General features: G+C 49.5%; 1 protein-coding gene across 1 annotated transcript in view; it reads right to left on the bottom strand.

The window, feature by feature from the left end:
- Positions 1 to 21,716, bottom strand: part of LOC144785328 (myosin-4-like) — an 86,770-nt gene extending 65,054 nt beyond the window's left edge. Inside the window, exons 1-7 of the mRNA XM_078664295.1 lie at positions 21,671 to 21,716; positions 5,416 to 5,634; positions 5,162 to 5,305; positions 599 to 755; positions 485 to 512; positions 256 to 376; positions 73 to 165 (exon numbers count right to left, since the gene is read on the bottom strand). Of these exons, the coding sequence (XP_078520421.1) occupies positions 73 to 165; positions 256 to 376; positions 485 to 512; positions 599 to 755; positions 5,162 to 5,305; positions 5,416 to 5,619 (747 nt within the window). The 5' untranslated portion in view covers positions 5,620 to 5,634; positions 21,671 to 21,716. The remainder of the gene's footprint in view (positions 1 to 72; positions 166 to 255; positions 377 to 484; positions 513 to 598; positions 756 to 5,161; positions 5,306 to 5,415; positions 5,635 to 21,670) is intronic.
- Positions 21,717 to 22,496: the final 780 nt, after the last annotated feature.

Consider the following 22,496-nt stretch of genomic DNA (forward strand, 5'->3'; position numbering starts at 1 on the left):
AATTCAGGTGTTTGTTAAGAGACAGCAAATGGTTCTTCAAAACCGTGAATTGGAAGTAATTGGAAGTCTTACAAAACGGGATGAGTTGTCATTCCTCACAGTCTTGGCGTTACCAAAGGCTTCCAGCAGAGGGTTAGCCTGGATGATTTGATCTTCGAGAGTTCCCTATTGGAGAACCAAGGTTTCATCATCAATTAAGTTGTCTGACATACATATAGTGCGTGGTGTTAAAATGAATTGAACAGAGAAACAAACCTGCATCTTGTTGCCTGTGCCGGCGGCTTCTTTTTTCTTGTCACCACCACCAACAGCAATTGTTGCAAAGTACTGGATGACACGCTTGGTGTTCACAGTCTTTCCTGCACCAGATTCTCCGCTGTAGAGAAATAGGAAATTCAGAACAATTCATTCAAGTGCCTCGGCCACATAAAGCTAGTGATGTAAATTAAGCACATCAATGTTCTACTAATGATGTATTACTTACGTGATCAGGACAGACTGATTTTCACGATCTGTTCAAGGAACGTCAGAAAAGATTGTGTTAAGAATTGCTATATTTGAGTAACAATGATAACTGTTAAATCAAGTAAACCATTACCTGTCAACATGAACTGATAGGCGTTATCAGAGATGGAGAAGATGTGAGGTGGGGCTTCCTGGCGCTTCTTGCCTCTGTAGGCAGCCACTACCTCGGGGTTGTACACTGGCAGCCACTTGTAGGGGTTCACAGTGGCACAGAAAAGTCCAGAGTACGTCTGAAATTAAAGAAAGGGATTTTAATTAAATGTAGAAATATCTGGCTGGCCAAAGCAAAACAATTTAAGGCATCCATCTATTTTCAACTTCGTCAGTGAATTGTACGTTTTTTTTATAATACACTTTACAAACACCGGCTCCCACTGTGCATGGTCTTTGATAGTGTACAGCGGGCTTGGCCACAGCCACCTCACCTGGCACGTGTGCCCTATCCCTCCTCTTACTTTGTTCTCTTCCTCTCTATCTCTCTTTGTCTCCCCGAGCCACCCGTTTTCTGTATTTTTTACCGCCTTAAAAATTATTAATTGAATCCAGTGCGCAATTTATTCCCAAAATGAAAATCAAATCCACTACTTGAAATTGCGACTTACTCTGTTCGCATTTTATTCTTGTGGTACTTGAGTTTTTCCACATCACTGGGTGCCCCTTAGCACTCCACTGGGGTGGAACACCTGGGGTCTGCCCATTACTGTGTATTCCCCCCCCCCCACAGCTCAAAAGTCCTGAATCAAACTTGACTTATGTATTCAAAATGGCAAAAAAATATCTCCAGAGACCTTCACCAGCTAATGTGAAAAAACCAAAATGTGATTGACAAGAGGCTCAAATCAAAAGAGCACAGAAATAAAAAAAAGTGTTAAACTTTCCAGCCAGCTCTGCACCATTTTTACAGGCTTATACCTCCAAAAATACGAAAGGGAATGATACTACACCAAAGGAAGCACTTTCTGAGTAGGGTTGTAGATTCAGGTTAAGTCTGATGTAAATCTCTTAAGCACTATTGACCGTACACACAAGCAGAACTTTTCCCCTGCAAGGATCTGCATGAAAATTGTCATGCAGGGACTCACCAGACTACGCATGCAATGGCCAAAAACGATGCATATATGTCTATGGGGTTAAAAGCTATCAGCATCTCAAAAAATGCCTTTTCAATGGAAAACTGTCCTGAACCATAACTACAAAGTGGTGACTGCCACGCTGTTATAACCACAGGTTTTAATCTACGCAAATCATTTTGGGTGCTTCTCTGCATTGTGGAAATAGGTTATCTTTTGTATTGTGATAGACCCTAAACGTGGCATCCATCACTGCCCAGATATGTGGATCTTTCCATTTTGGGCTGAGTTTGCTGGTTTGCTTTGGGAGCACAGGTTTAGTCTCTTGAATTGGTGGAGCAGAGTGGTGATGCACAAAAGGATGTCTGGCAGTGGCGGCTGATACAAGTAAAAAGTGGTGAGTGGGTGGAGGGAGCGCAGTTGGAGCACGGGAGGGGAGCACAGGGGTGGTGGTTAAACATAAATAAATAAAATACTTCCCTGATGCTGCCGGCCCCCTTGCATCTCTGCTCTCCTGCTCACAGTAGTCCCTGGGAAACATCACAGGCTCCCCATCCAATCCAGATGCTGCTCTCACGCTATACCTAGCATGAGAGGAGCAAGAGGATTTGGCCTGAGTGGGCTGGTTTGATGCTCGCTCAGGCACTGAGAGTCTGTGATGTTTCTCCACCCGGCTGCGGAATAGAGCTGGGTTGGAGAAACCTAAGTGCACATGTCTGTTTGGCCAGCCTAAGACGGCCGGCCAAACAGACAAGTGCACTTGGAGCAGTGCGCACCACTCCTCCCAGTCTCCCAGTGACAATCAGGATGGCCCAGCCCCGCACTTGAATCGGCATACCAAGCATAGCAAGGAAAACTTAAATGATAATAACATGCTTTGTTATCGTTTTATTATTCCTTAAGCTGAAAGCAGTGGGGTGTCGCTCCTCCACCATAACGGAGGAGCCACCGCAGTGTCTGGCCTTCTTAAGCTCCAACTAACCTGCTTGCCCTCTGAGTGCTTTCTTACCTCCTACCATGTTTGCCGCATTCTCCTAGGTTTGTTAAACTGTAGCTTTGCACAAGCTATTGTATAGTATCATTCAGTATATAGTACCCATATAATCAATATTTGTATGTGTGTTGGTTAGTGTAAAGTTGGGCACTGATTTATTCATTGGGAGTGGACTAGGGACAGCTTTGTCTGTTTCTGCAGTCTATTATACACTCACAGATAAACGCATCATAGCCTTAGTGATACTAACTATAGAAAGGGGCTTTTGGTATGTCATCTTCAGCCATTTGCCTATCAGAGTGTCATTCTCACTTTGCTTCAGTCAAAAAGACAGTATGTGTAGAGTTGAAGGCTGGTCCTGAACCCTTCATCTACTAGGCAATGGCAGTCACATTTTGTATGAGTGCAACGAATAGCCATTCTGTGTTTGGCTTGTGAGACAGTGTGAGTTAAGGTATAATGTTTGTTTATATTAGTCTGCACATAGGCAGGGGTAAGTATCAATAGGGGAAGTAGTACATTCTCTGAAGACATCTCGTCTCCCCCTCCCCAGCACAAACACACCCAGGCAAAGAATAGGGCATTTCACAACACCGCCACACCCCTGGCCCAGCCTTCCTGAAGGATGTGGGATAGTGTCGATAAATAAATATCACAAACTACAGGAGCAGAATTTCCAGCACCTACTGGGTTATCCAATGCATTGCAAGTCCTTCATTTATCTCTGTGATGTGTTGCACAAGTTGGAGACTTGTGAGTGCAACCGCTTTACTGATGGCGGCCCTGTTAAAGTCAGGCACCAATGAAGAGCTATTATTAGGCCAATCTCTTCCGCACAGCCAATGCCCAGGTCTGCTCTGACATTTCTAATGCTGCATTATTAAAACAGTACTTAAATAAATACTTGATAGTATACCTGCACCAGTGCTGTTAGGTATACATGTGTGTCTTTATGTATGTAATTATAAATGTATTGGTGTCTGTGTATGTCAAATTTGTTGTGATTTGAGGATACCTGCAAGTTTTTGCTATGCATCTGCACTTCGACTTGGGGTGTGTGTGTGTGTGTGTGTGTGCACGTGACTGTGTGTACTCATACCTGTGTGTGCCTGTGTATGCATGGATGCCTGCATATTGTAACTTTGTGTGTATGCACTAGACCTGTGCCAGGTCTGTTGAGTTTATCAATGCTTATTGTTGCTATCTGCGGCCCTATTTTCATTACCAGAACCATTGTTTTGCACAGGCTCCTGTTCTGGGCAGGCATCATGCGTACTGGGACTCGGTGGTTGGTGGTTGGGATTGGTCAGAGGTCCAATCTCTGTATTTAGCCTCTGCTTGGGGCAGGCATCATGCCTACTGGGTCTCTGTGGTTGGTGGTTGGTGGTTGGGATTGGTCAGAGGTCCACTCTCAGTATTTAGCCTCTGCTTGGGGCAAGCATCATACATACTGGGACTCAGTAGTTGGTGGTTGGGATTGGTCAGAGGTCCACTCTCTGTATTTAGCTTCTGCTTGGGGCAGGCATCATGCCTACTGGGATTCTGTGGTTAGTGGGTGGGATTGGTCAAAGGTCCACTCTCTGTATTTAGCCTCTGCTTGGGACAGGCATCATACCTTTGTGACTCAGTGGTTGGTGGTTGGGATTGGTCGCAGAGGTCCACTCTCTGTATTTATCTTCTGCTTGGGGAAGGCATCATACCTACTGGGACTCGGTGGTTGGTGGTTGGGATTGGTCAGAGAGGTCTACTCTGTATTTAGCCTCTGCTTGGGGTAGGCATCATACCTACTGTGACTCGGTGGTTGGGATTGGTCACAGAGGTCTACACTCTGTATTTAGCCTCTGCTTGGGGTAGGCATCATACCTACTGGGACTCGGTGGTTAGTGGTTGGGATTGGTCAGAGGTCCACTCTCTCTATTTAGCCTCTGCTTGGGGCAAGCATCATACATACTGGGACTCAGTGGTTGGGATTGGTCAGAGGTCCATTCTCTGTATTTAGCTTTTGCTTCTGGTACTAATGGTGGGTATTTTCCCTCCAGTGAAGTCCTGTACATAAATAAGAGTGTGATATTCTGTGCTTGGCTTCAAAGAATGTATGGGACATACTCTTTTACATAAAGCTTTGTTTGCGTATATGTCTTCTGTAAATACTAACAACATGCTCTGCAATTTGAAGCTATTTTGTGTGTTGCTACTGTTCAGTAAGCTAATTTATGTAAACTATATCCCCTCTGGTTAAACACAAGCTTAACCTGTGGCGAGCAAATGGCTGCTCCATTTAGTTTGTTTAGCTAAATGGTCTGATTTAAGAGGGGACCACCGGCACGCCTCTTGTTAAAGAGTGCGATAAGTATCAATGATGTACATTTCAGACACGGCCGCTGCTCATAGGTTTGCTTTTCGGGTGGAAAGCACAGGCTGCGCTCATTGGCTCTACATTTCAGACATGGTAGATGCTGATAGGTTTGCTTTTCGGGTGGTAAGGCACAGGCTGCGCTCATTGGCTGGACATTCTTTGGGGATGTTCTGGGATATGTCTATTGACCTTTCAAACTTCTCCATTCTTACTTACGTAGATCATCCAGGCTGCATACCGCTCGGCAAGGTTAAACAGCACAGAGGCTTCATTCAGATGGGTCATTATGACCATGTCTTCAATCTTGTCGTACTTGGGAGGATTCTGAGGGTAGACTTGGGTGTCTTTGACTGTTACAGTCTAGAAAGAAAGAAAGACAGGCAAAGATGAAGTTGGAGTTGAGCAGAGATGTCTGGCTGCATTCTGTGCTAGGCTTGTTTACGCCGTTGTTGGTATAAGATTATTTTTACCCTTCCATCATCGGTCTTCACGGTGACTTTGCCACCCTCGCGGGCTGTGATGGTTCCTTTGACGAAGAGCTCTTTATCGTCATCTACGAAGCAGGTGTTCTTGGCATCAAATGGCCTGTTTTGGGCTTCCAACCTTTCCTTTTCAGACTTACGCAAGTACTGCGCAGCCTCCCCAAACACCGCCATTTCTGAGTCCGACGACATGACTGCCGACAGTTACTAGGGTAAAAAAAACAAGTTGGTTATAAAGAATACATTTTACTTCTGCAAACATACCTCTGCATATCTTTAAATTTGGTGAATGGGATATAGGATTGGCCTTACAACCTTTGCTAATTATGTATATTGGATGGAGCTCGAAATATCAACAATATCCTATCCCAGATCAATTGGGCAGCTCAGTGCAAGGTGGTACTTCTGGGTTGGTGGTTGAGTCGGACTCTGCTCAGGTAAAGGTAAATGCTTGTTGTCATTTTCAGTCTGTTCAGAGGCCTGTGTGGTATGAGCTCATGGTTTCTGTCCACTTCACTGGGGGTAGGAGCAGTGCTTTAAATGGGCCGGGACTCACCGGTACTGAGTACCGGCACTTCTCAGATTTATCACTCTCAGTACCAGCACTTCTCTACTGCCGTAGAGTGTACCGGTACTCATGAAAAGTAAGGCTCATTGCCTATGCTGGTGAGCCGGAGTGGAACGTGTGTCTGGCAGCCAAGGCGACACTTCCCCAGCCCCCCATCTGAGCCCCTGCTGAGCTATTCAGCAGGGCTCATTTGAATAATGTCCGGGTGCTCCCAATCACGCTGTGCTTGACAGAGCAAGGTCTGTTCAGGCCCTGTGCTGTCAATCACAGTCACACTATCCTGCGCATTTGTGCAAACAAGTGTCAGATGACAGAGGTTTCCGAGGGAGTTGTAAAAAAGAGCATGATACATCGAGTCACAACTTTCATGGAGAACCTGCTGAGGCACTGAACGTTGTATTGATAGTGTAAATGTTATGGATGGATGAGTGAACAAGGGTGGATGTATTGATGGATGGATGAATGAATAGATGGATGGATGAGTGAGTGAAAGCATGGATGGCTGGATGAAAGAGGGTGGATTATTGAATAAAAGGGCGGATGATGGGTGGATAAGCGAAAGATTGGATGGATGAATGAAAGTGAGGGAGGATAGATGAAAGGGTGGATGATAGATGAGTGAAAGGAGGGATTGAGTGAAAGGGTGAATGGAATGAAAGGGTGGATGGAATAAAGGAGTGAAAGGGTTGATGGATAGATGAGTGAAAGGATGAATAAATAAGCGAAAGCATGGATAAAGAGATGGATGAGTGAAAGGATGAATGGATAGGTTTGGAGATGGATGAATGGATGGCTAGGTTTGAATATGAAGGGTGGACAGACGCAATGGTGAAAACCATCGTTCCCTCTAGGGCGCGCGCGCACCTCCACTCACGTGGAGAGCGCACACAGGACTTCGCGCGAGGGAGTCGCGCCGCCGGCCGCTTTAAAGAAGCGAGCGGCGTGAACATGAGGCACTTTTCCTTGCGGTGGCGGCGGAGCGGTCGTGGGGAGTGCTGGTAAGGAGGCAGGGGGCTGGTGGGGATTGTGGCTATGTGGGAGCGCCGGGCAGACTGTGGCCTTTTGTTTAAGTATTGCTGTTAATCAGAGCCCCTTCACAGGCTCCGATTAACAACAATACTTAAACAAAAGGCCACAGTCTGCCCCGCGCTTTACTAACAAAAGCGTAGTCAGTTTTCAAACACAGCGCGTACTTTAGCACACCCTGTGTTTGGAAACTGTCTCTAAGCTTTTGTTAGTAAAGCGCGAGGCAGACTGTGGCCTTTTGTTTAAGTATTGTTGTTAATTGGAGCCCTGAAGGGGCTCTGATTAACAGCAATACTTAAACAAAAGGCCACAGTGGGCAGTCAGAGGGGCGGGCCGCAGGGGGCACAGCGGCTGGGGAAACGAGCGGAACAGAAGGCAAAAGGGGCACAAAAACAAGGAAAATACGAGTGGCGCAGGAGGGCACAAAAAACTAGTGGAACACAGGGCAAAATGACACAAAGAACGAGCGGAACAGAGGACAGAAAGGAACAAAAAACGAATGGAAAGAAAGGAACAAAAACAAGTGGAACAGAGGGCAGAAGGGCACAAAAACGAGTGGAACAGAGGGCAGAAGGGCACAAAAAACGAGTGGAACAGAGGGCAGAAAGGAACAAAAAACGAGTGGAACAGAGGGCAGAAAGGCACAAAAAACGAGTGGAACAGAGGGCAGAAGGGCACAAAACACTAGGGGAAAACGAAATGGAACAGAGGGCAGAAAGGCACCAAATACGAGTGGAACAGAGGGCAGAAGGGCACAGAACGAGTAGAACAGAGGGCTAAAAGGCACAAAAAACGAGTGGAACAGAGGGCAGAAGGGCACAAAAAACGAGTGGCACAAAGGGCAAAAAGGAATAAAAAACGAGTGGAACAGAGGGCAGAAAGACACAAAAAACAAGTGGAACAAAGGGCACAAAAAACGAGGGGAAGACGAGTGGAACAGAGGGCTAAAAGGCACAAAAAACGAGTGGAACAGAGGGCAGAAGGGCACAAAAAACGAGTGGAACAGAGGGCAGAAGGGCACAAAAAACTAGTGGACAGAGGGCAGATGGGCACAAAAAATGAGGGGAAAACGAAGTGGAAAAGAGGGCAGAAAGGCACAAAAAACGAGTGGAACAGAGGGCAGAAGGGCACAAAAACTAGGTGAAAACGAAATGGAACAGAGGGCAGAAAGGCACCAAATACGAGTGGAACCGAGGGCAGATGTGGCTTTTTTTGCCACTGGATTCTAGCAAGCCGGGCTGAAGACGACTGGAATGCCAGAAACCGGTCCTCGGAAGCTTGTTTCCGGTCCAGGGAAGGCATGGCTTGGCAGTTCGGGCTGGACTGTTCCCATGAGGCACAGGGTCAGACTGATTTGCATACAGCCATGTCTGAACTGGGGTGGCAGAGTGAGCTAAAGAACGGTGATGGATCAAACCCAGATCTTTTGACTGGGTGTGAGTGTTTGATTGGTTCAGATGCTCCGTCCATCACCACCCCCTTTTGTACCACTTTGGCCGCCATAAGTGTGACAGGGTATGCTCAGACGTGAGTCCCTTGCTCACTTTGCCACTGGATTCAAGCAAGCCAGACTGAAGACGGCTGGAATGCCAGAAACCGGTCCTCGGAAGCTTGTTTCCGGTCCAGGGAAGGCATGGCTTGGCAGTTCGGGCTGGACTGTTCCCATGAGGCACAGGGTCAGACTGATTTGCATACAGCCATGTCTGAACTGGGGTGGCAGAGTGGGCTAAAGAACGGTGATGAATCAAACCCAGATCTTTTGACTGGGTGTGAGTGTTTGATTGGTTCAGATGCTCCGTCCATCACCACCCCCTTTTGTACCGCTTTGGCCGCCATAAGTGTGGCAGGGTATGCTCAGACGTGAGTCCCTTGCTCACTTTGCCACTGGATTCAAGCAAGCCGGGCTGATGACGGCTGGAATGCCAGAAACCGGTCCTCGGAAGCTTGTTTCCGGTCCAGGGAAGGCATGGCTTGGCAGTTCGGGCTGGACTGTTCCCATGAGGCACAGGGTCAGACTGATTTGCATACAGCCATGTCTGAACTGGGGTGGCAGAGTGGACTAAAGAACGGTGATGGATCAAACCCAGATCTTTTGACTGGGTGTGAGTGTTTGATTGGTTCAGATGCTCCGTCCATCACCACCCCCTTTTGTACCGCTTTGGCCGCCATAAGTGTGGCAGGGTATGCTCAGACGTGAGTCCCTTGCTCACTTTGCCACTGGATTCAAGCAAGCCAGGCTGAAGACGGCTGGAATGCCAGAAACCGGTCCTCGGAAGCTTGTTTCCGGTCCAGGGAAGGCATGGCTTGGCAGTTCAGGCTGGACTGTTCCCATGAGGCACAGGGTCAGACTGATTTGCATACAGCTATGTCTGAACTGGGGTGGCAGAGTGGGCTAAAGAACGGTGATGGATCAAACCCAGATCTTTTGACTGGGTATGAGTGTTTGATTGGTTCAGATGCTCCGTCCATCACCACCCCCTTTTGTACCGCTTTGGCCGCCATAAGTGTGGCAGGGTACGCTCAGACGTGAGTCCCTTGCTCACTTTGCCACTGGATTCAAGCAAGCCGGGCTGAAGACGGCTGGAATGCCAGAAACCGGTCCTCGGAAACTTGTTTCCGGTCCAGGGAAGGCATGGCTTGGCAGTTCGGGCTGGACTGTTCCCATGAGGCACAGGGTCAGACTGATTTGCATACAACCATGTCTGAACTGGGGTGGCAGAGTGGGCTAAAGAACGGTGATGGATCAAACCCAGATCTTTTGACTGGGTGTGAGTGTTTGATTGGTTCAGATGATCCGTCCATCACCACCCCCTTTTGTACCGCTTTGGCCGCCATAAGTGTGGCAGGGTATGCTCAGACGTGAGTCCCTTGCTCACTTTGCCACTGGATTCAAGCAAGCCGGGCTGAAGACGGCTGGAATGCCAGAAACCGGTCCTCGGAAGCTTGTTTCCGGTCCAGGGAAGGCATGGCTTGGCAGTTCGGGCTGGACTGTTCCCATGAGGCACAGGGTCAGACTGATTTGCATACAGCCATGTCTGAACTGGGGTGGCAGAGTGGGCTAAAGAATGGTGATGGATCAAACCCAGATCTTTTGACTGGGTGTGAGTGTTTGATTGGTTCAGATGCTCCGTCCATCACCACCCCCTTTTGTACCGCTTTGGCCGCCATAAGTGTGGCAGGGTATGCTCAGACGTGAGTCCCTTGCTCACTTTGCCACTGGATTCAAGCAAGCCGGGCTGAAGACGGCTGGAATGCCAGAAACTGGTCCTCGGAAGCTTGTTTCCGGTCCAAGGAAGGCATGGCTTGGCAGTTCGGGCTGGACTGTTCCCAAGAGGCACAGGGTCAGACTGATTTGCATACAGCCATGTCTGAACTGGGGTGGCAGAGTAGGCTAAAGAACGGTGATGGATCAAACCCAGATCTTTTGACTGGGTCTGAGTGTTTGATTGGTTCAGATGCTCCGTCCATCACCACCCCCTTTTGTACCGCTTTGGCCGCCATAAGTGTGGCAGGGTATGCTCAGACGTGAGTCCCTTGCTCACTTTCCCACTGGATTCAAGCAAGCCGGGCTGAAGATAGCTGGAATGCCAGAAACCGGTCTTCGGAAGCTTGTTTCCGGTCCAGGGAAGGCATGGCTTGGCAGTTCGGGCTGGACTGTTCCCATGAGGCACAGGGTCAGACTGATTTGCATACAGCCATGTCTGAACTGGGGTGGCAGAGTGGGCTAAAGAACGGTGATGGATCAAACCCAGATCTTTTGACTGGGTGTGAGTGTTTGATTGGTTCAGATGCTCCGTCCATCACCACCCCCTTTTGTTCCGCTTTGGCCGCCATAAGTGTGGCAGGGTATGCTCAGACGTGAGTCCCTTGCTCACTTTGCCACTGGATTCAAGCGAGCCGGGCTGAAGACGGCTGGAATGCCAGAAACCGGTCCTCGGAAGCTTGTTTCCGGTCCAGGGAAAGCATGGCTTGGCAGTTCGGGCTCGACTGTTCCCATGAGGCACAGGGTCAGACTGATTTGCATACAGCCATGTCTGAACTGGGGTGGCAGAGTGGGCTAAAGAACGGTGATGGATCAAACCCAGATCTTTTGACTGGGTGTGAGTGTTTGATTGGTTCAGATGCTCCGTCCATCACCACCCCCTTTTGTACCGCTTTGGCCGCCATAAGTGTGGCAGGGTATGCTCAGACGTGAGTCCCTTGCTCACTTTGCCACTGGATTCAAGCAAGCCGGGCTGAAGATAGCTGGAATGCCAGAAACCGGTCCTCGGAAACTTGTTTCCGGTCCAGGGAAGGCATGGCTTGGCAGTTCGGGCTGGACTGTTCCCATGAGGCACAGGGTCAGACTGATTTGCATACAACCATGTCTGAACTGGGGTGGCAGAGTGGGCTAAAGAACGGTGATGGATCAAACCCAGATCTTTTGACTGGGTGTGAGTGTTTGATTGGTTCAGATGATCCGTCCATCACCACCCCCTTTTGTACCGCTTTGGCCGCCATAAGTGTGGCAGGGTATGCTCAGACGTGAGTCCCTTGCTCACTTTGCCACTGGATTCAAGCAAGCCGGGCTGAAGACGGCTGGAATGCCAGAAACCGGTCCTCGGAAGCTTGTTTCCGGTCCAGGGAAGGCATGGCTTGGCAGTTCGGGCTGGACTGTTCCCATGAGGCACAGGGTCAGACTGATTTGCATACAGCCATGTCTGAACTGGGGTGGCAGAGTGGGCTAAAGAATGGTGATGGATCAAACCCAGATCTTTTGACTGGGTGTGAGTGTTTGATTGGTTCAGATGCTCCGTCCATCACCACCCCCTTTTGTACCGCTTTGGCCGCCATAAGTGTGGCAGGGTATGCTCAGACGTGAGTCCCTTGCTCACTTTGCCACTGGATTCAAGCAAGCCGGGCTGAAGACGGCTGGAATGCCAGAAACTGGTCCTCGGAAGCTTGTTTCCGGTCCAGGGAAGGCATGGCTTGGCAGTTCGGGCTGGACTGTTCCCAAGAGGCACAGGGTCAGACTGATTTGCATACAGCCATGTCTGAACTGGGGTGGCAGAGTAGGCTAAAGAACGGTGATGGATCAAACCCAGATCTTTTGACTGGGTCTGAGTGTTTGATTGGTTCAGATGCTCCGTCCATCACCACCCCCTTTTGTACCGCTTTGGCCGCCATAAGTGTGGCAGGGTATGCTCAGACGTGAGTCCCTTGCTCACTTTGCCACTGGATTCAAGCAAGCCGGGCTGAAGATAGCTGGAATGCCAGAAACCGGTCCTCGGAAGCTTGTTTCCGGTCCAGGGAAGGCATGGCTTGGCAGTTCGGGCTGGACTGTTCCCATGAGGCACAGGGTCAGACTGATTTGCATACAGCCATGTCTGAACTGGGGTGGCAGAGTGGGCTAAAGAACGGTGATGGATCAAACCCAGATCTTTTGACTGGGTGTGAGTGTTTGATTGGTTCAGATGCTCCGTCCATCACCACCCCCTTTTGTTCCGCTTTGGCCGCCATAAGTGTGGCAGGGTATGCTCAGACGTGAGTCCCTTGCTCACTTTGCCACTGGATTCAAGCAAGCCGGGCTGAAGACGGCTGGAATGCCAGAAACCGGTCCTCGGAAGCTTGTTTCCGGTCCAGGGAAAGCATGGCTTGGCAGTTCGGGCTCGACTGTTCCCATGAGGCACAGGGTCAGACTGATTTGCATACAGCCATGTCTGAACTGGGGTGGCAGAGTGGGCTAAAGAACGGTGATGGATCAAACCCAGATCTTTTGACTGGGTGTGAGTGTTTGATTGGTTCAGATGCTCCGTCCATCACCAACCCCTTTTGTACCACTTTGGCCGCCATAAGTGTGGCAGGGTATGCTCAGACGTGAGTCCCTTGCTCACTTTGCCACTGGATTCAAGCAAGCCAGGCTGAAGACGGCTGGAATGCCAGAAACCGGTCCTCGGAAGCTTGTTTCCGGTCCAGGGAAGGCATGGCTTGGCAGTTCGGGCTGGACTGTTCCCATGAGGCACAGGGTCAGACTGATTTGCATACAGCCATGTCTGAACTGGGGTGGCAGAGTGGGCTAAAGAACGGTGATGGATCAAACCCAGATCTTTTGACTGGGTGTGAGTGTTTGATTGGTTCAGATGCTCCGTCCATCACCACCCCCTTTTGTACCGCTTTGGCCGCCATAAGTGTGGCAGGGTATGCTCAGATGTGAGTCCCTTGCTCACTTTGCCACTGGATTCAAGCAAGCCAGGCTGAAGACGGCTGGAATGCCAGAAACCGGTCCTCGGAAGCTTGTTTCCGGTCCAGGGAAGGCATGGCTTGGCAGTTCGGGCTGGACTGTTCCCATGAGGCACAGGGTCAGACTGATTTGCATACAGCCATGTCTGAACTGGGGTGGCAGAGTGGGCTAAAGAACGGTGATGGATCAAACCCAGATCTTTTGACTGGGTGTGAGTGTTTGATTGGTTCAGATGCTCCGTCCATCACCACCCCCTTTTGTACCGCTTTGGCCGCCATAAGTGTGGCAGGGTATGCTCAGACGTGAGTCCCTTGCTCACTTTGACACTGGATTCAAGCAAGCCAGGCTGAAGACGGCTGGAATGCCAGAAACTGGTCCTCTGAAGCTTGTTTCCGGTCCAGGGAAGGCATGGCTTGGCAGTTCGGGCTGGACTGTTCCCATGAGGCACAGGGTCAGACTGATGTGCATACAGCCATGTCTGAACTGGGGTGGCAGAGTGGGCTAAAGAACGTGATGGATCAAACCCAGATCTTTTGACTGGGTGTGAGTGTTTGATTGGTTCAGATGCTCCGTACATCACCACCCCCTTTTGTACCACTTTGGCCGCCATAAGTCTGGCAGGATATGCTCAGACGTGAGTCCCTTGCTCACTTTGCCACTGGATGCAAGCAAGCTGGGCTGAAGACGGCTGGAATGCCAGAAACCGGTTCTCGGAAGCTTGTTTCCGGTCCAGGGAAGGCATGGCTTGGCAGTTCGGGCTGGACTGTTCCCATGAGGCACAGGGTCAGACTGATTTGCATACAGCCATGTCTGAACTGGGGTGGCAGAGTGGGCTAAAGAACGGTGATGGATCAAACCCAGATCTTTTGACTGGGTGTCAGTGTTTGATTGGTTCAGATGCTCCGTCCATCACCACCCCCTTTTGTACCGCTTTGGCCGCCATAAGTGTGGCAGGGTATGCTCAGACGTGAGTCCCTTGCTCACTTTGCCACTGGATTCAAGCAAGCCGGCTGAAGCCGGCTGGAATGCCAGAAACCGGTCCTCGGAAGCTTGTTTCCGGTCCAGGGAAGGCATGGCTTGGCAGTTCGGGCTGGACTGTTCCCATGAGGCACAGGGTCAGACTGATTTGCATACTGCCATGTCTGAACTGGGGTGGCAGAGTGGGCTAAAGAACGGTGATGGATCAAACCCAGATCTTTTGACTGGGTGTGAGTGTTTGATTGGTTCAGATGCTCCGTCCATCACCACCCCCTTTTGTACCGCTTTGGCCGCCATAAGTGTGGCAGGGTATGCTCAGACGTGAGTCCCTTGCTCACTTTGCCACTGGATTCAAGCAAGCCGGGCTGAAGACGGCTGGAATGCCAGAAACCGGTCCTCGGAAGCTTGTTTCCGGTCCAGGGAAGGCATGGCTTGGCAGTTCGGGCTGGACTGTTCCCATGAGGACAGGGTCAGACTGATTTGCATACAGCCATGTCTGATCTGGGGTGGCAGAGTGGGCTAAAGAACGGTGATGGATCAAACCCAGATCTTTTGACTGGGTGTGAGTGTTTGATTGGTTCAGATGCTCCGTCCATCACCACCCCCTTTTGTACCGCTTTGGCCGCCATAAGTGTGGCAGGGTATGCTCAGACGTGAGTCCCTTGCTCACTTTGCCACTGGATTCAAGCAAGCCGGGCTGAAGACGGCTGGAATGCCAGAAACCGGTCCTCGGAAGCTTGTTTCCGGTCCAGGGAAGGCATGGCTTGGCAGTTCGGGCTGGACTATTCACATGAGGCACAGGGTCAGACTGATTTGCATACAGCCATGTCTGAACTGGGGTGGCAGAGTGGGCTAAAGAACGGTGATGGATCAAACCCAGATCTTTTGACTGGGTGTGAGTGTTTGATTGGTTCAGATGCTCCGTCCATCACCACCCCCTTTTGTACCGCTTTGGCCGCCATAAGTGTGGCAGGGTATGCTCAGACGTGAGTCCCTTGCTCACTTTGACACTGGATTCAAGCAAGCCAGGCTGAAGACGGCTGGAATGCCAGAAACTGGTCCTCTGAAGCTTGTTTCCGGTCCAGGGAAGGCATGGCTTGGCAGTTCGGGCTGGACTGTTCCCATGAGGCACAGGGTCAGACTGATGTGCATACAGCCATGTCTGAACTGGGGTGGCAGAGTGGGCTAAAGAACGTGATGGATCAAACCCAGATCTTTTGACTGGGTGTGAGTGTTTGATTGGTTCAGATGCTCCGTACATCACCACCCCCTTTTGTACCACTTTGGCCGCCATAAGTCTGGCAGGATATGCTCAGACGTGAGTCCCTTGCTCACTTTGCCACTGGATGCAAGCAAGCTGGGCTGAAGACGGCTGGAATGCCAGAAACCGGTTCTCGGAAGCTTGTTTCCGGTCCAGGGAAGGCATGGCTTGGCAGTTCGGGCTGGACTGTTCCCATGAGGCACAGGGTCAGACTGATTTGCATACAGCCATGTCTGAACTGGGGTGGCAGAGTGGGCTAAAGAACGGTGATGGATCAAACCCAGATCTTTTGACTGGGTGTCAGTGTTTGATTGGTTCAGATGCTCCGTCCATCACCACCCCCTTTTGTACCGCTTTGGCCGCCATAAGTGTGGCAGGGTATGCTCAGACGTGAGTCCCTTGCTCACTTTGCCACTGGATTCAAGCAAGCCGGCTGAAGCCGGCTGGAATGCCAGAAACCGGTCCTCGGAAGCTTGTTTCCGGTCCAGGGAAGGCATGGCTTGGCAGTTCGGGCTGGACTGTTCCCATGAGGCACAGTGTCAGACTGATTTGCATACTGCCATGTCTGAACTGGGGTGGCAGAGTGGGCTAAAGAACGGTGATGGATCAAACCCAGATCTTTTGACTGGGTGTGAGTGTTTGATTGGTTCAGATGCTCCGTCCATCACCACCCCCTTTTGTACCGCTTTGGCCGCCATAAGTGTGGCAGGGTATGCTCAGACGTGAGTCCCTTGCTCACTTTGCCACTGGATTCAAGCAAGCCGGGCTGAAGACGGCTGGAATGCCAGAAACCGGTCCTCGGAAGCTTGTTTCCGGTCCAGGGAAGGCATGGCTTGGCAGTTCGGGCTGGACTGTTCCCATGAGGACAGGGTCAGACTGATTTGCATACAGCCATGTCTGATCTGGGGTGGCAGAGTGGGCTAAAGAACGGTGATGGATCAAACCCAGATCTTTTGACTGGGTGTGAGTGTTTGATTGGTTCAGATACTGCGTCCATCACCACCCTCTTTTGTACCGCTTCGCCGCCGTAAGTGTGGCAGGGTATGCTCAGACGTGAGTCCCTTGCTCACTTTGCCACTGGATTTAAGCAAGCCGGGCTGAAGACGGCTGGAATGCCAGAAACCGGTCCTCGGAAGCTTGTTTCCGGTCCAGGGAAGGCATGGCTTGGCAGTTCGGGCTGGACTGTTCCCATGAGGCACAGGGTCAGACTGATTTGCATACAGCTATGTCTGAACTGGGGTGGCATAGTGGGCTAAAGAACGGTGATGGATCAAACCCAGATCTTTTGACTGGGTGTGAGTGTTTGATTGGTTCAGATGCTCCGTTCATCACCACCCCCTTTTGTACCACAGAGGGCAGAAGGGCACAAAAAACGAGTGGAACAGAGGGCAGAAGGGCACAAAAAACGAGGGAAAAACGAGTGGAACAGAGGGCACAAAGGCACAAAGAACTAGTGGCACAGAGGGCAGACGAGCACAATAAACTAATGGCACAGAGGCAAAATACAGAATACGGGAAATATAGGGGCAGCTAAGAACAGAAGGCAGAACGAGCAGAGAGGCACGGGGGCAGCGAGGGGAACAGAAGGGAAAATGGGGCAGAGACACGGGCAGCGAGGGGTACAGAAGGAAAGACCGGGCAGAGAGAGCACGGGGACAGCGAGGGGAACAGAGGGATGAAAAAGGGGCACGGACCACGTACAGGCAGCGGGGAAGACAGACAACAGCAGTCACAGACACAACAATGAAAATACAAGCAATACAATAAATTTGAAAACTGCCCTTAAGACCCTTATTGTGGCGCTGTATGTGTGAAAATGCACCATCTTTACGTTTTGAGTGCCATTTGGTGCCGCAGACACGCGCGGTTTCGTTCCTGGCACACATAGTCATGGTTGCAATGCACAGAGACCCTCCACTGCCGCACACAGAGGAAAATAATTAGAGGGAACATTGGTGAAAACTGAATGATGAATAAAAGACAGAATAGACAACGGAATGTAACGGTTAAACAGTGGACATCAGCAGGTAAAGGGTAGGATGAATGGATAGATCTATGGAAGAGACAAGAGATATCTTCTGAGGAGGGTCATGATGATTTGCTTAATTTGCTTGGTGCCATAAGAACTTTGGTGCAACGTGAGGGTATTTTCAGTTTCTTCCTACTCATGTGCTGAAAAATATATGGTTTTGTGCCAAACAACAGCAATTAACAGTATGGCATTAAGAAGGTGCATCTATTGCAAAAAAAGTAAATGTTAACATATAGCATTTCTCTTTCATTTTGTGTAATGAGTTAACTCGCTTTGTTTATGTAAACACATTTCTCATGTGTTTTGGTGTGTGCTGCAACTAATATAGAAGTCATGAACAGCCGCGGTTGGTAGTGGGAGTACCTGCCGGGCGGTGAGGTGGGGAGGGGGAGGGGCAGGGTGGGGGGTAGTAATCTATGGATTACAGAGCTTTACAGGTAAGTGAACATAATAATAAATACAATTTATTTTGTTGCATGCACTGCATCCCCAAATGCGATGCAGTGCGCGGAACTAAATTTTTAAAATGTATTAATATGTTTACTTGCCTGTAAAGCTCCGTAATCCATAGATTACTACCCCCACCCTGCCCCTCCCCCTCCCCACGTCACCGCCCGGCAGGTACTCCCACTACCGACCACGGCTGGTCATGAAGTATCATCATGTCTTGCCTTAAGCCCCGCTCCCTCTCAACACCTCTAGTTCATTTTAATGAGTACCTGCACTTATTTTTGTCCCATTTAAAGCGCTGGGTAGGGGTCCAATTCACCAAAGCCACCCCACAATTCCCTCTGATTGGACCCCTGTGGTAGTCAGTGCAGAGAGGCCAGCATTGATGTAGCTGGAGACTGAATGGGCCTCTGCAGAGCAATCATCACCTTTGCTGTGCTGCAGCATGCGTGAAGCCTGCTGTGCTTGAAAGACCTGATGCGTTTCCAGCTCTCTCCGCCCTGCACCTTGCACCATACTGAAAGCTCACACTGTCCCAGAAAAGGTTCAGTCCTTACAGTGTGTTGACTCAGTGGCGGCTGGTGAACTTTGATAAAGGTTGGCCCTTATTGTAACTATCCAGCACACTAAGCAAACTAATCTTCCAAGGAAATCAGACTAAAATGTGCATCAGCTGCAAGAATCTTTAAATAAATGGACTACAAACTATAGATTGTAGAGGGAGTTTAATTAATTTGGATATACGCTCTCAAAGTAACTCCTGTAATTTTGCAAAACATAAATACCATTTTCGGTCTTGTTGGCCACCTATATGTAACTAATTTTTTTCTGTCACCCCGCTCCTACCAGGTGGATTATCATACATTCAATACATTGAAAGGGGCTGAATTAGAAAAAAACACAGATGTCAGAATCTCAGCTATAGAACGCAGACCCATCCCTCAGTTGAATGTTGCACATTAAACATTTGTTCACTTCATTCCTTAATTTATACATGCATTTTGTAAGGTAATGTACTGTGCCTGGTCGTTGACTCTTCAGTGGTGTCCTGCAACAAGGTGGTGTGTGCCATATATTTTATGGTAAGTGCCTCTAGGCAGAGAAGTGCTGCTGGCGACCCCGCAGACACCATGTGATCTTGTAGACTATACATAAAATGCACCTGTCTCCAATTTTCATCCCCTTTATTGATAACCTTCACAGTATCAAGTCAAATGCAGCTTTGCAGAATGTCACATTGAAGCTGGGTCTATGCCCCAGGAGGTGCCCGGTTACCCCATGGACTACAGAGGCTGATGCCCACCGTGCTGAGGAGTTCCATGAAGGGCTTGGCGGGTGTCCTTGGCAGCCCCTCCCAGAAGGCGTTCATCATCTGGGACCAGATGGTCCTAGAGGATCACGCGTCATTGACTGATAGATATCGCATTTTGATCTCCCAGGTGATGGAGCAGGGCCGCGCGGCGCGTGCTGTTGGTGGCAGTCACCCCCCCTGCCTGGTTCCAGGCTGGAGTACTGAGTGACTGGGGAATGATCTCCCACTACAGGCGAGTGTCAGTGCAGCCTCCGCCTGGATGGGGCTGATGCCCCAGTGCAGAGCTACAACAATTCTAAGGGAGTCCCCCAAGAGACGTTTTAAGGCATGGCCAAAGTGGGCCCAGGCCACAACCCCAGTCTTCCACGGGCCCCCCTGGAAGAGCTAGCGCCATTCTGCAGTGTCTTGCCCTGATGACCTTAAATCATTCTTAAACATATTGTTTTAAGTACGATGATCCTTTAATTTAGTTATAATGTGGGTGGTGTATGGGAGGCTATTACAGACATTTTGCAGAGAAATGTTTACGTATTTCCACCCCATGCAACAGCTGATTCTTTTCTTTTAGATCATAAGAGGACCTCACATGTGAGAAATTGGAGGGGGGTCACAGAGATTATTTGCAATAATATTAGTAAGCTGATTATGTATTATAAAATTGAAAAAACACATGCCACTACCCATGAATATTAGATGTTAAACTAAATTATAATTTGGACCAGTGTCCCACAGGGGGCATAAAAGAGCTGAAATGGGATCATAAATTCAATGCTGATCCGAGCAAGACCCCCCAAAATACTTTGGCCCAGGGCCCCCCAAATTGTTGAGATGTCCCTGCGTCCCCTCGATGTGTTTCACTGCTGGGGGTGGGGGGGGGAGGGGAGTCTGGAAGATGCAGAGAAGGCTCTCCCCCCGGGGCATCTGTTCTAAGGAAGAGTGTCTTTAAGCGCATTCTGTTAAATATGGGTCAGCGGCACCGCAAAGACTGACCCCCGCCCAAGAGTTACACCAATCTGCCTCACGATGTAGAGAATCCCAACTGAGGCCATTAAAGTCTCAAAGTTACGGCCCCATGAAAGTCGGCCAGGTTCCATAAATAAATAGTTAACGACCCACGAGCAGCTATTTAACTAGCAGTGGCATCTAAGCGCTGTAATAAAACCCTCTTAATAAGGCGAGAGTCGCCTTCAGCCCCCTGGAGGGATGACTGCCGATCCAGCCTCAGAGACCTAACTGGGAAGCAAATGACAATTTGTCTCACACTCAACAGGGGCCAGGAAGGGGTTAATCTCAGTCCAGGCTCCTGGAAGGTGCACTACAGTATCTTGTTAGAAGGGACTTTGTGCCCCTCCCTGGTTTGACCGTATTATTCCTACTTCATCTGAAGCTCTTGAGAAATGTGACATTCCAGTGGGAGGAAACAAGGAATAACCTTTACTTTCATACGGACGTTTTTTTTTCAATTAAAATAAACACGGATTTTCTGATTCGTGTCATACAGAGTTGTTGAATTTTTGAGATTCTGAAGGTGTTCCGGGTGGGTCTTAGAAGTTGGCCTCTTAATATGTGTTATTTGCGTTTCCTGGATGCGCATTTGGTACATGCATAGCAGTTTAGTGACATCATTACTCTAAAGTAATTGTAGAGTATATTCTTCCCGCTCCATTACTCTAAAGTATATTCTTCACTTTGCAGCTCTCCCACGAGTTCAAAAAGCGATGAAACGTATCCACTGATCTCACAACTAGTCGTGGGTGTCTTCTGTTTTGTCCAAGAGTGCACTATAAAGGTGATAGTGTGCTGCCCAGTTTTTCTCGACCAAACTTCTTTCCAACCCCCATTTTTTTTCTGCTATTAAAGTCTAAACGTCAGAGGTTTGGAAATAGTGGAGTTTTGTGGGAGTGACTACATCCCAGACCCATGGGAATGGCCTCTCGGCCAGAAGCGCAGGAAGCCTGGACTTGGAGTGCAAACTGCGTCCTAATCATTGTGGGTGCTTCTTTCAAATGACGGAAGGCGAGGCTACGAAGATCTTTTCTTGGTGGGAACATTGGCACGTTATCTGTCGCTCCTCACACCATGGATGGGAGGCCTCACCTGAGTCTGAAGGCTCTGTCGGTGGTACCCTGTTTATTTACGGTGAAGCGTCCGGGGGGGGGGGGGGGGCAGCATCCTGGGCCGGGAGTGCAGCATCCTGGGGAGAGGGGGGGGGGAGTGCACCCGCACACAGGCTCAGAGAGGCTTCTCTCCCTCCAGCCTCGCTCACTTCTACGCGCTTCTGTTGGATTAGGATTTATGCAGCTCAGCACGGAATACCCCGTGCAAAGGACTACAAGGGGTTGTGTAAACCTGTTGATTCATGCTTTAATGTCCCCCTCAGTGGACTCGAGTCTTACCTCCCAATGCCTTTAGCTTCAGAAACCAAAACCTTCACCGAGCCCCTGCAAAAAAAGCACAGCACATAAGTCATTCCGATCAAACATCACATCAGTTTGCTTTTTTGCAACTTAAGCTACGTGCACGCATTGACACTTTAAGTTACGAATGCTTCATTTTTGTCACAATGCTTAGTTTTGCTCGGACTCGGTGTGAGGGGGAAAGGGTGCCTGAGGGCATGAAGGGAGTTCTTGAGGGGTACCTTTGCTGCACACCCTCAAACGAGCTGTAAAACGACTTAAATGTGCGCCCAGAGCTGCTGCACTTACCGTAAAGTCTGAAGCTGCAGCAGTGGGACGCCATCCCTTCTTATATACAGGCCCATCTGCTGATTCAGCACGGGTGACCTTCTACTGGTGGAAATCAGAAACCGAATGCGACAAAATCAAATGTACACTTAATTCTATAAATAACGGCAGCAATTAAACATGATCGTGGATGCCAAGTGGCGGCGGTTATAATATAGATAGAACATTAGTGATGCCGGAGCTATGTGTGCACGTATGGAGCTCAGGAGCCTGCCTATGCCAGGAATCTGAGGCGTCTACAGCATCCCTCTAAATGCAGCTGATGGAGGAGGCGAGCCACCCAAGACCGCTGCTGTGCGCTCGAGAAAAACTATGGCTTAATTTGAAAACAAAAAAAAAGTAAATGCCAGTGTTCTAATCGGGTGGCCACTGCAGCTTGCACTACCCCTCGCCCCTGGCAGCGCTGCTAATGACATTACCTGCACACCTACTAACCAGCACTGCTACGAGTGCGACAATTCAGACTATTTCAGGCCCC

The sequence above is a fragment of the Lissotriton helveticus genome, chromosome 10 (genome assembly GCF_964261635.1).
Source record: "Lissotriton helveticus chromosome 10, aLisHel1.1, whole genome shotgun sequence".
NCBI classification, from domain to species: domain Eukaryota; kingdom Metazoa; phylum Chordata; class Amphibia; order Caudata; family Salamandridae; genus Lissotriton; species Lissotriton helveticus.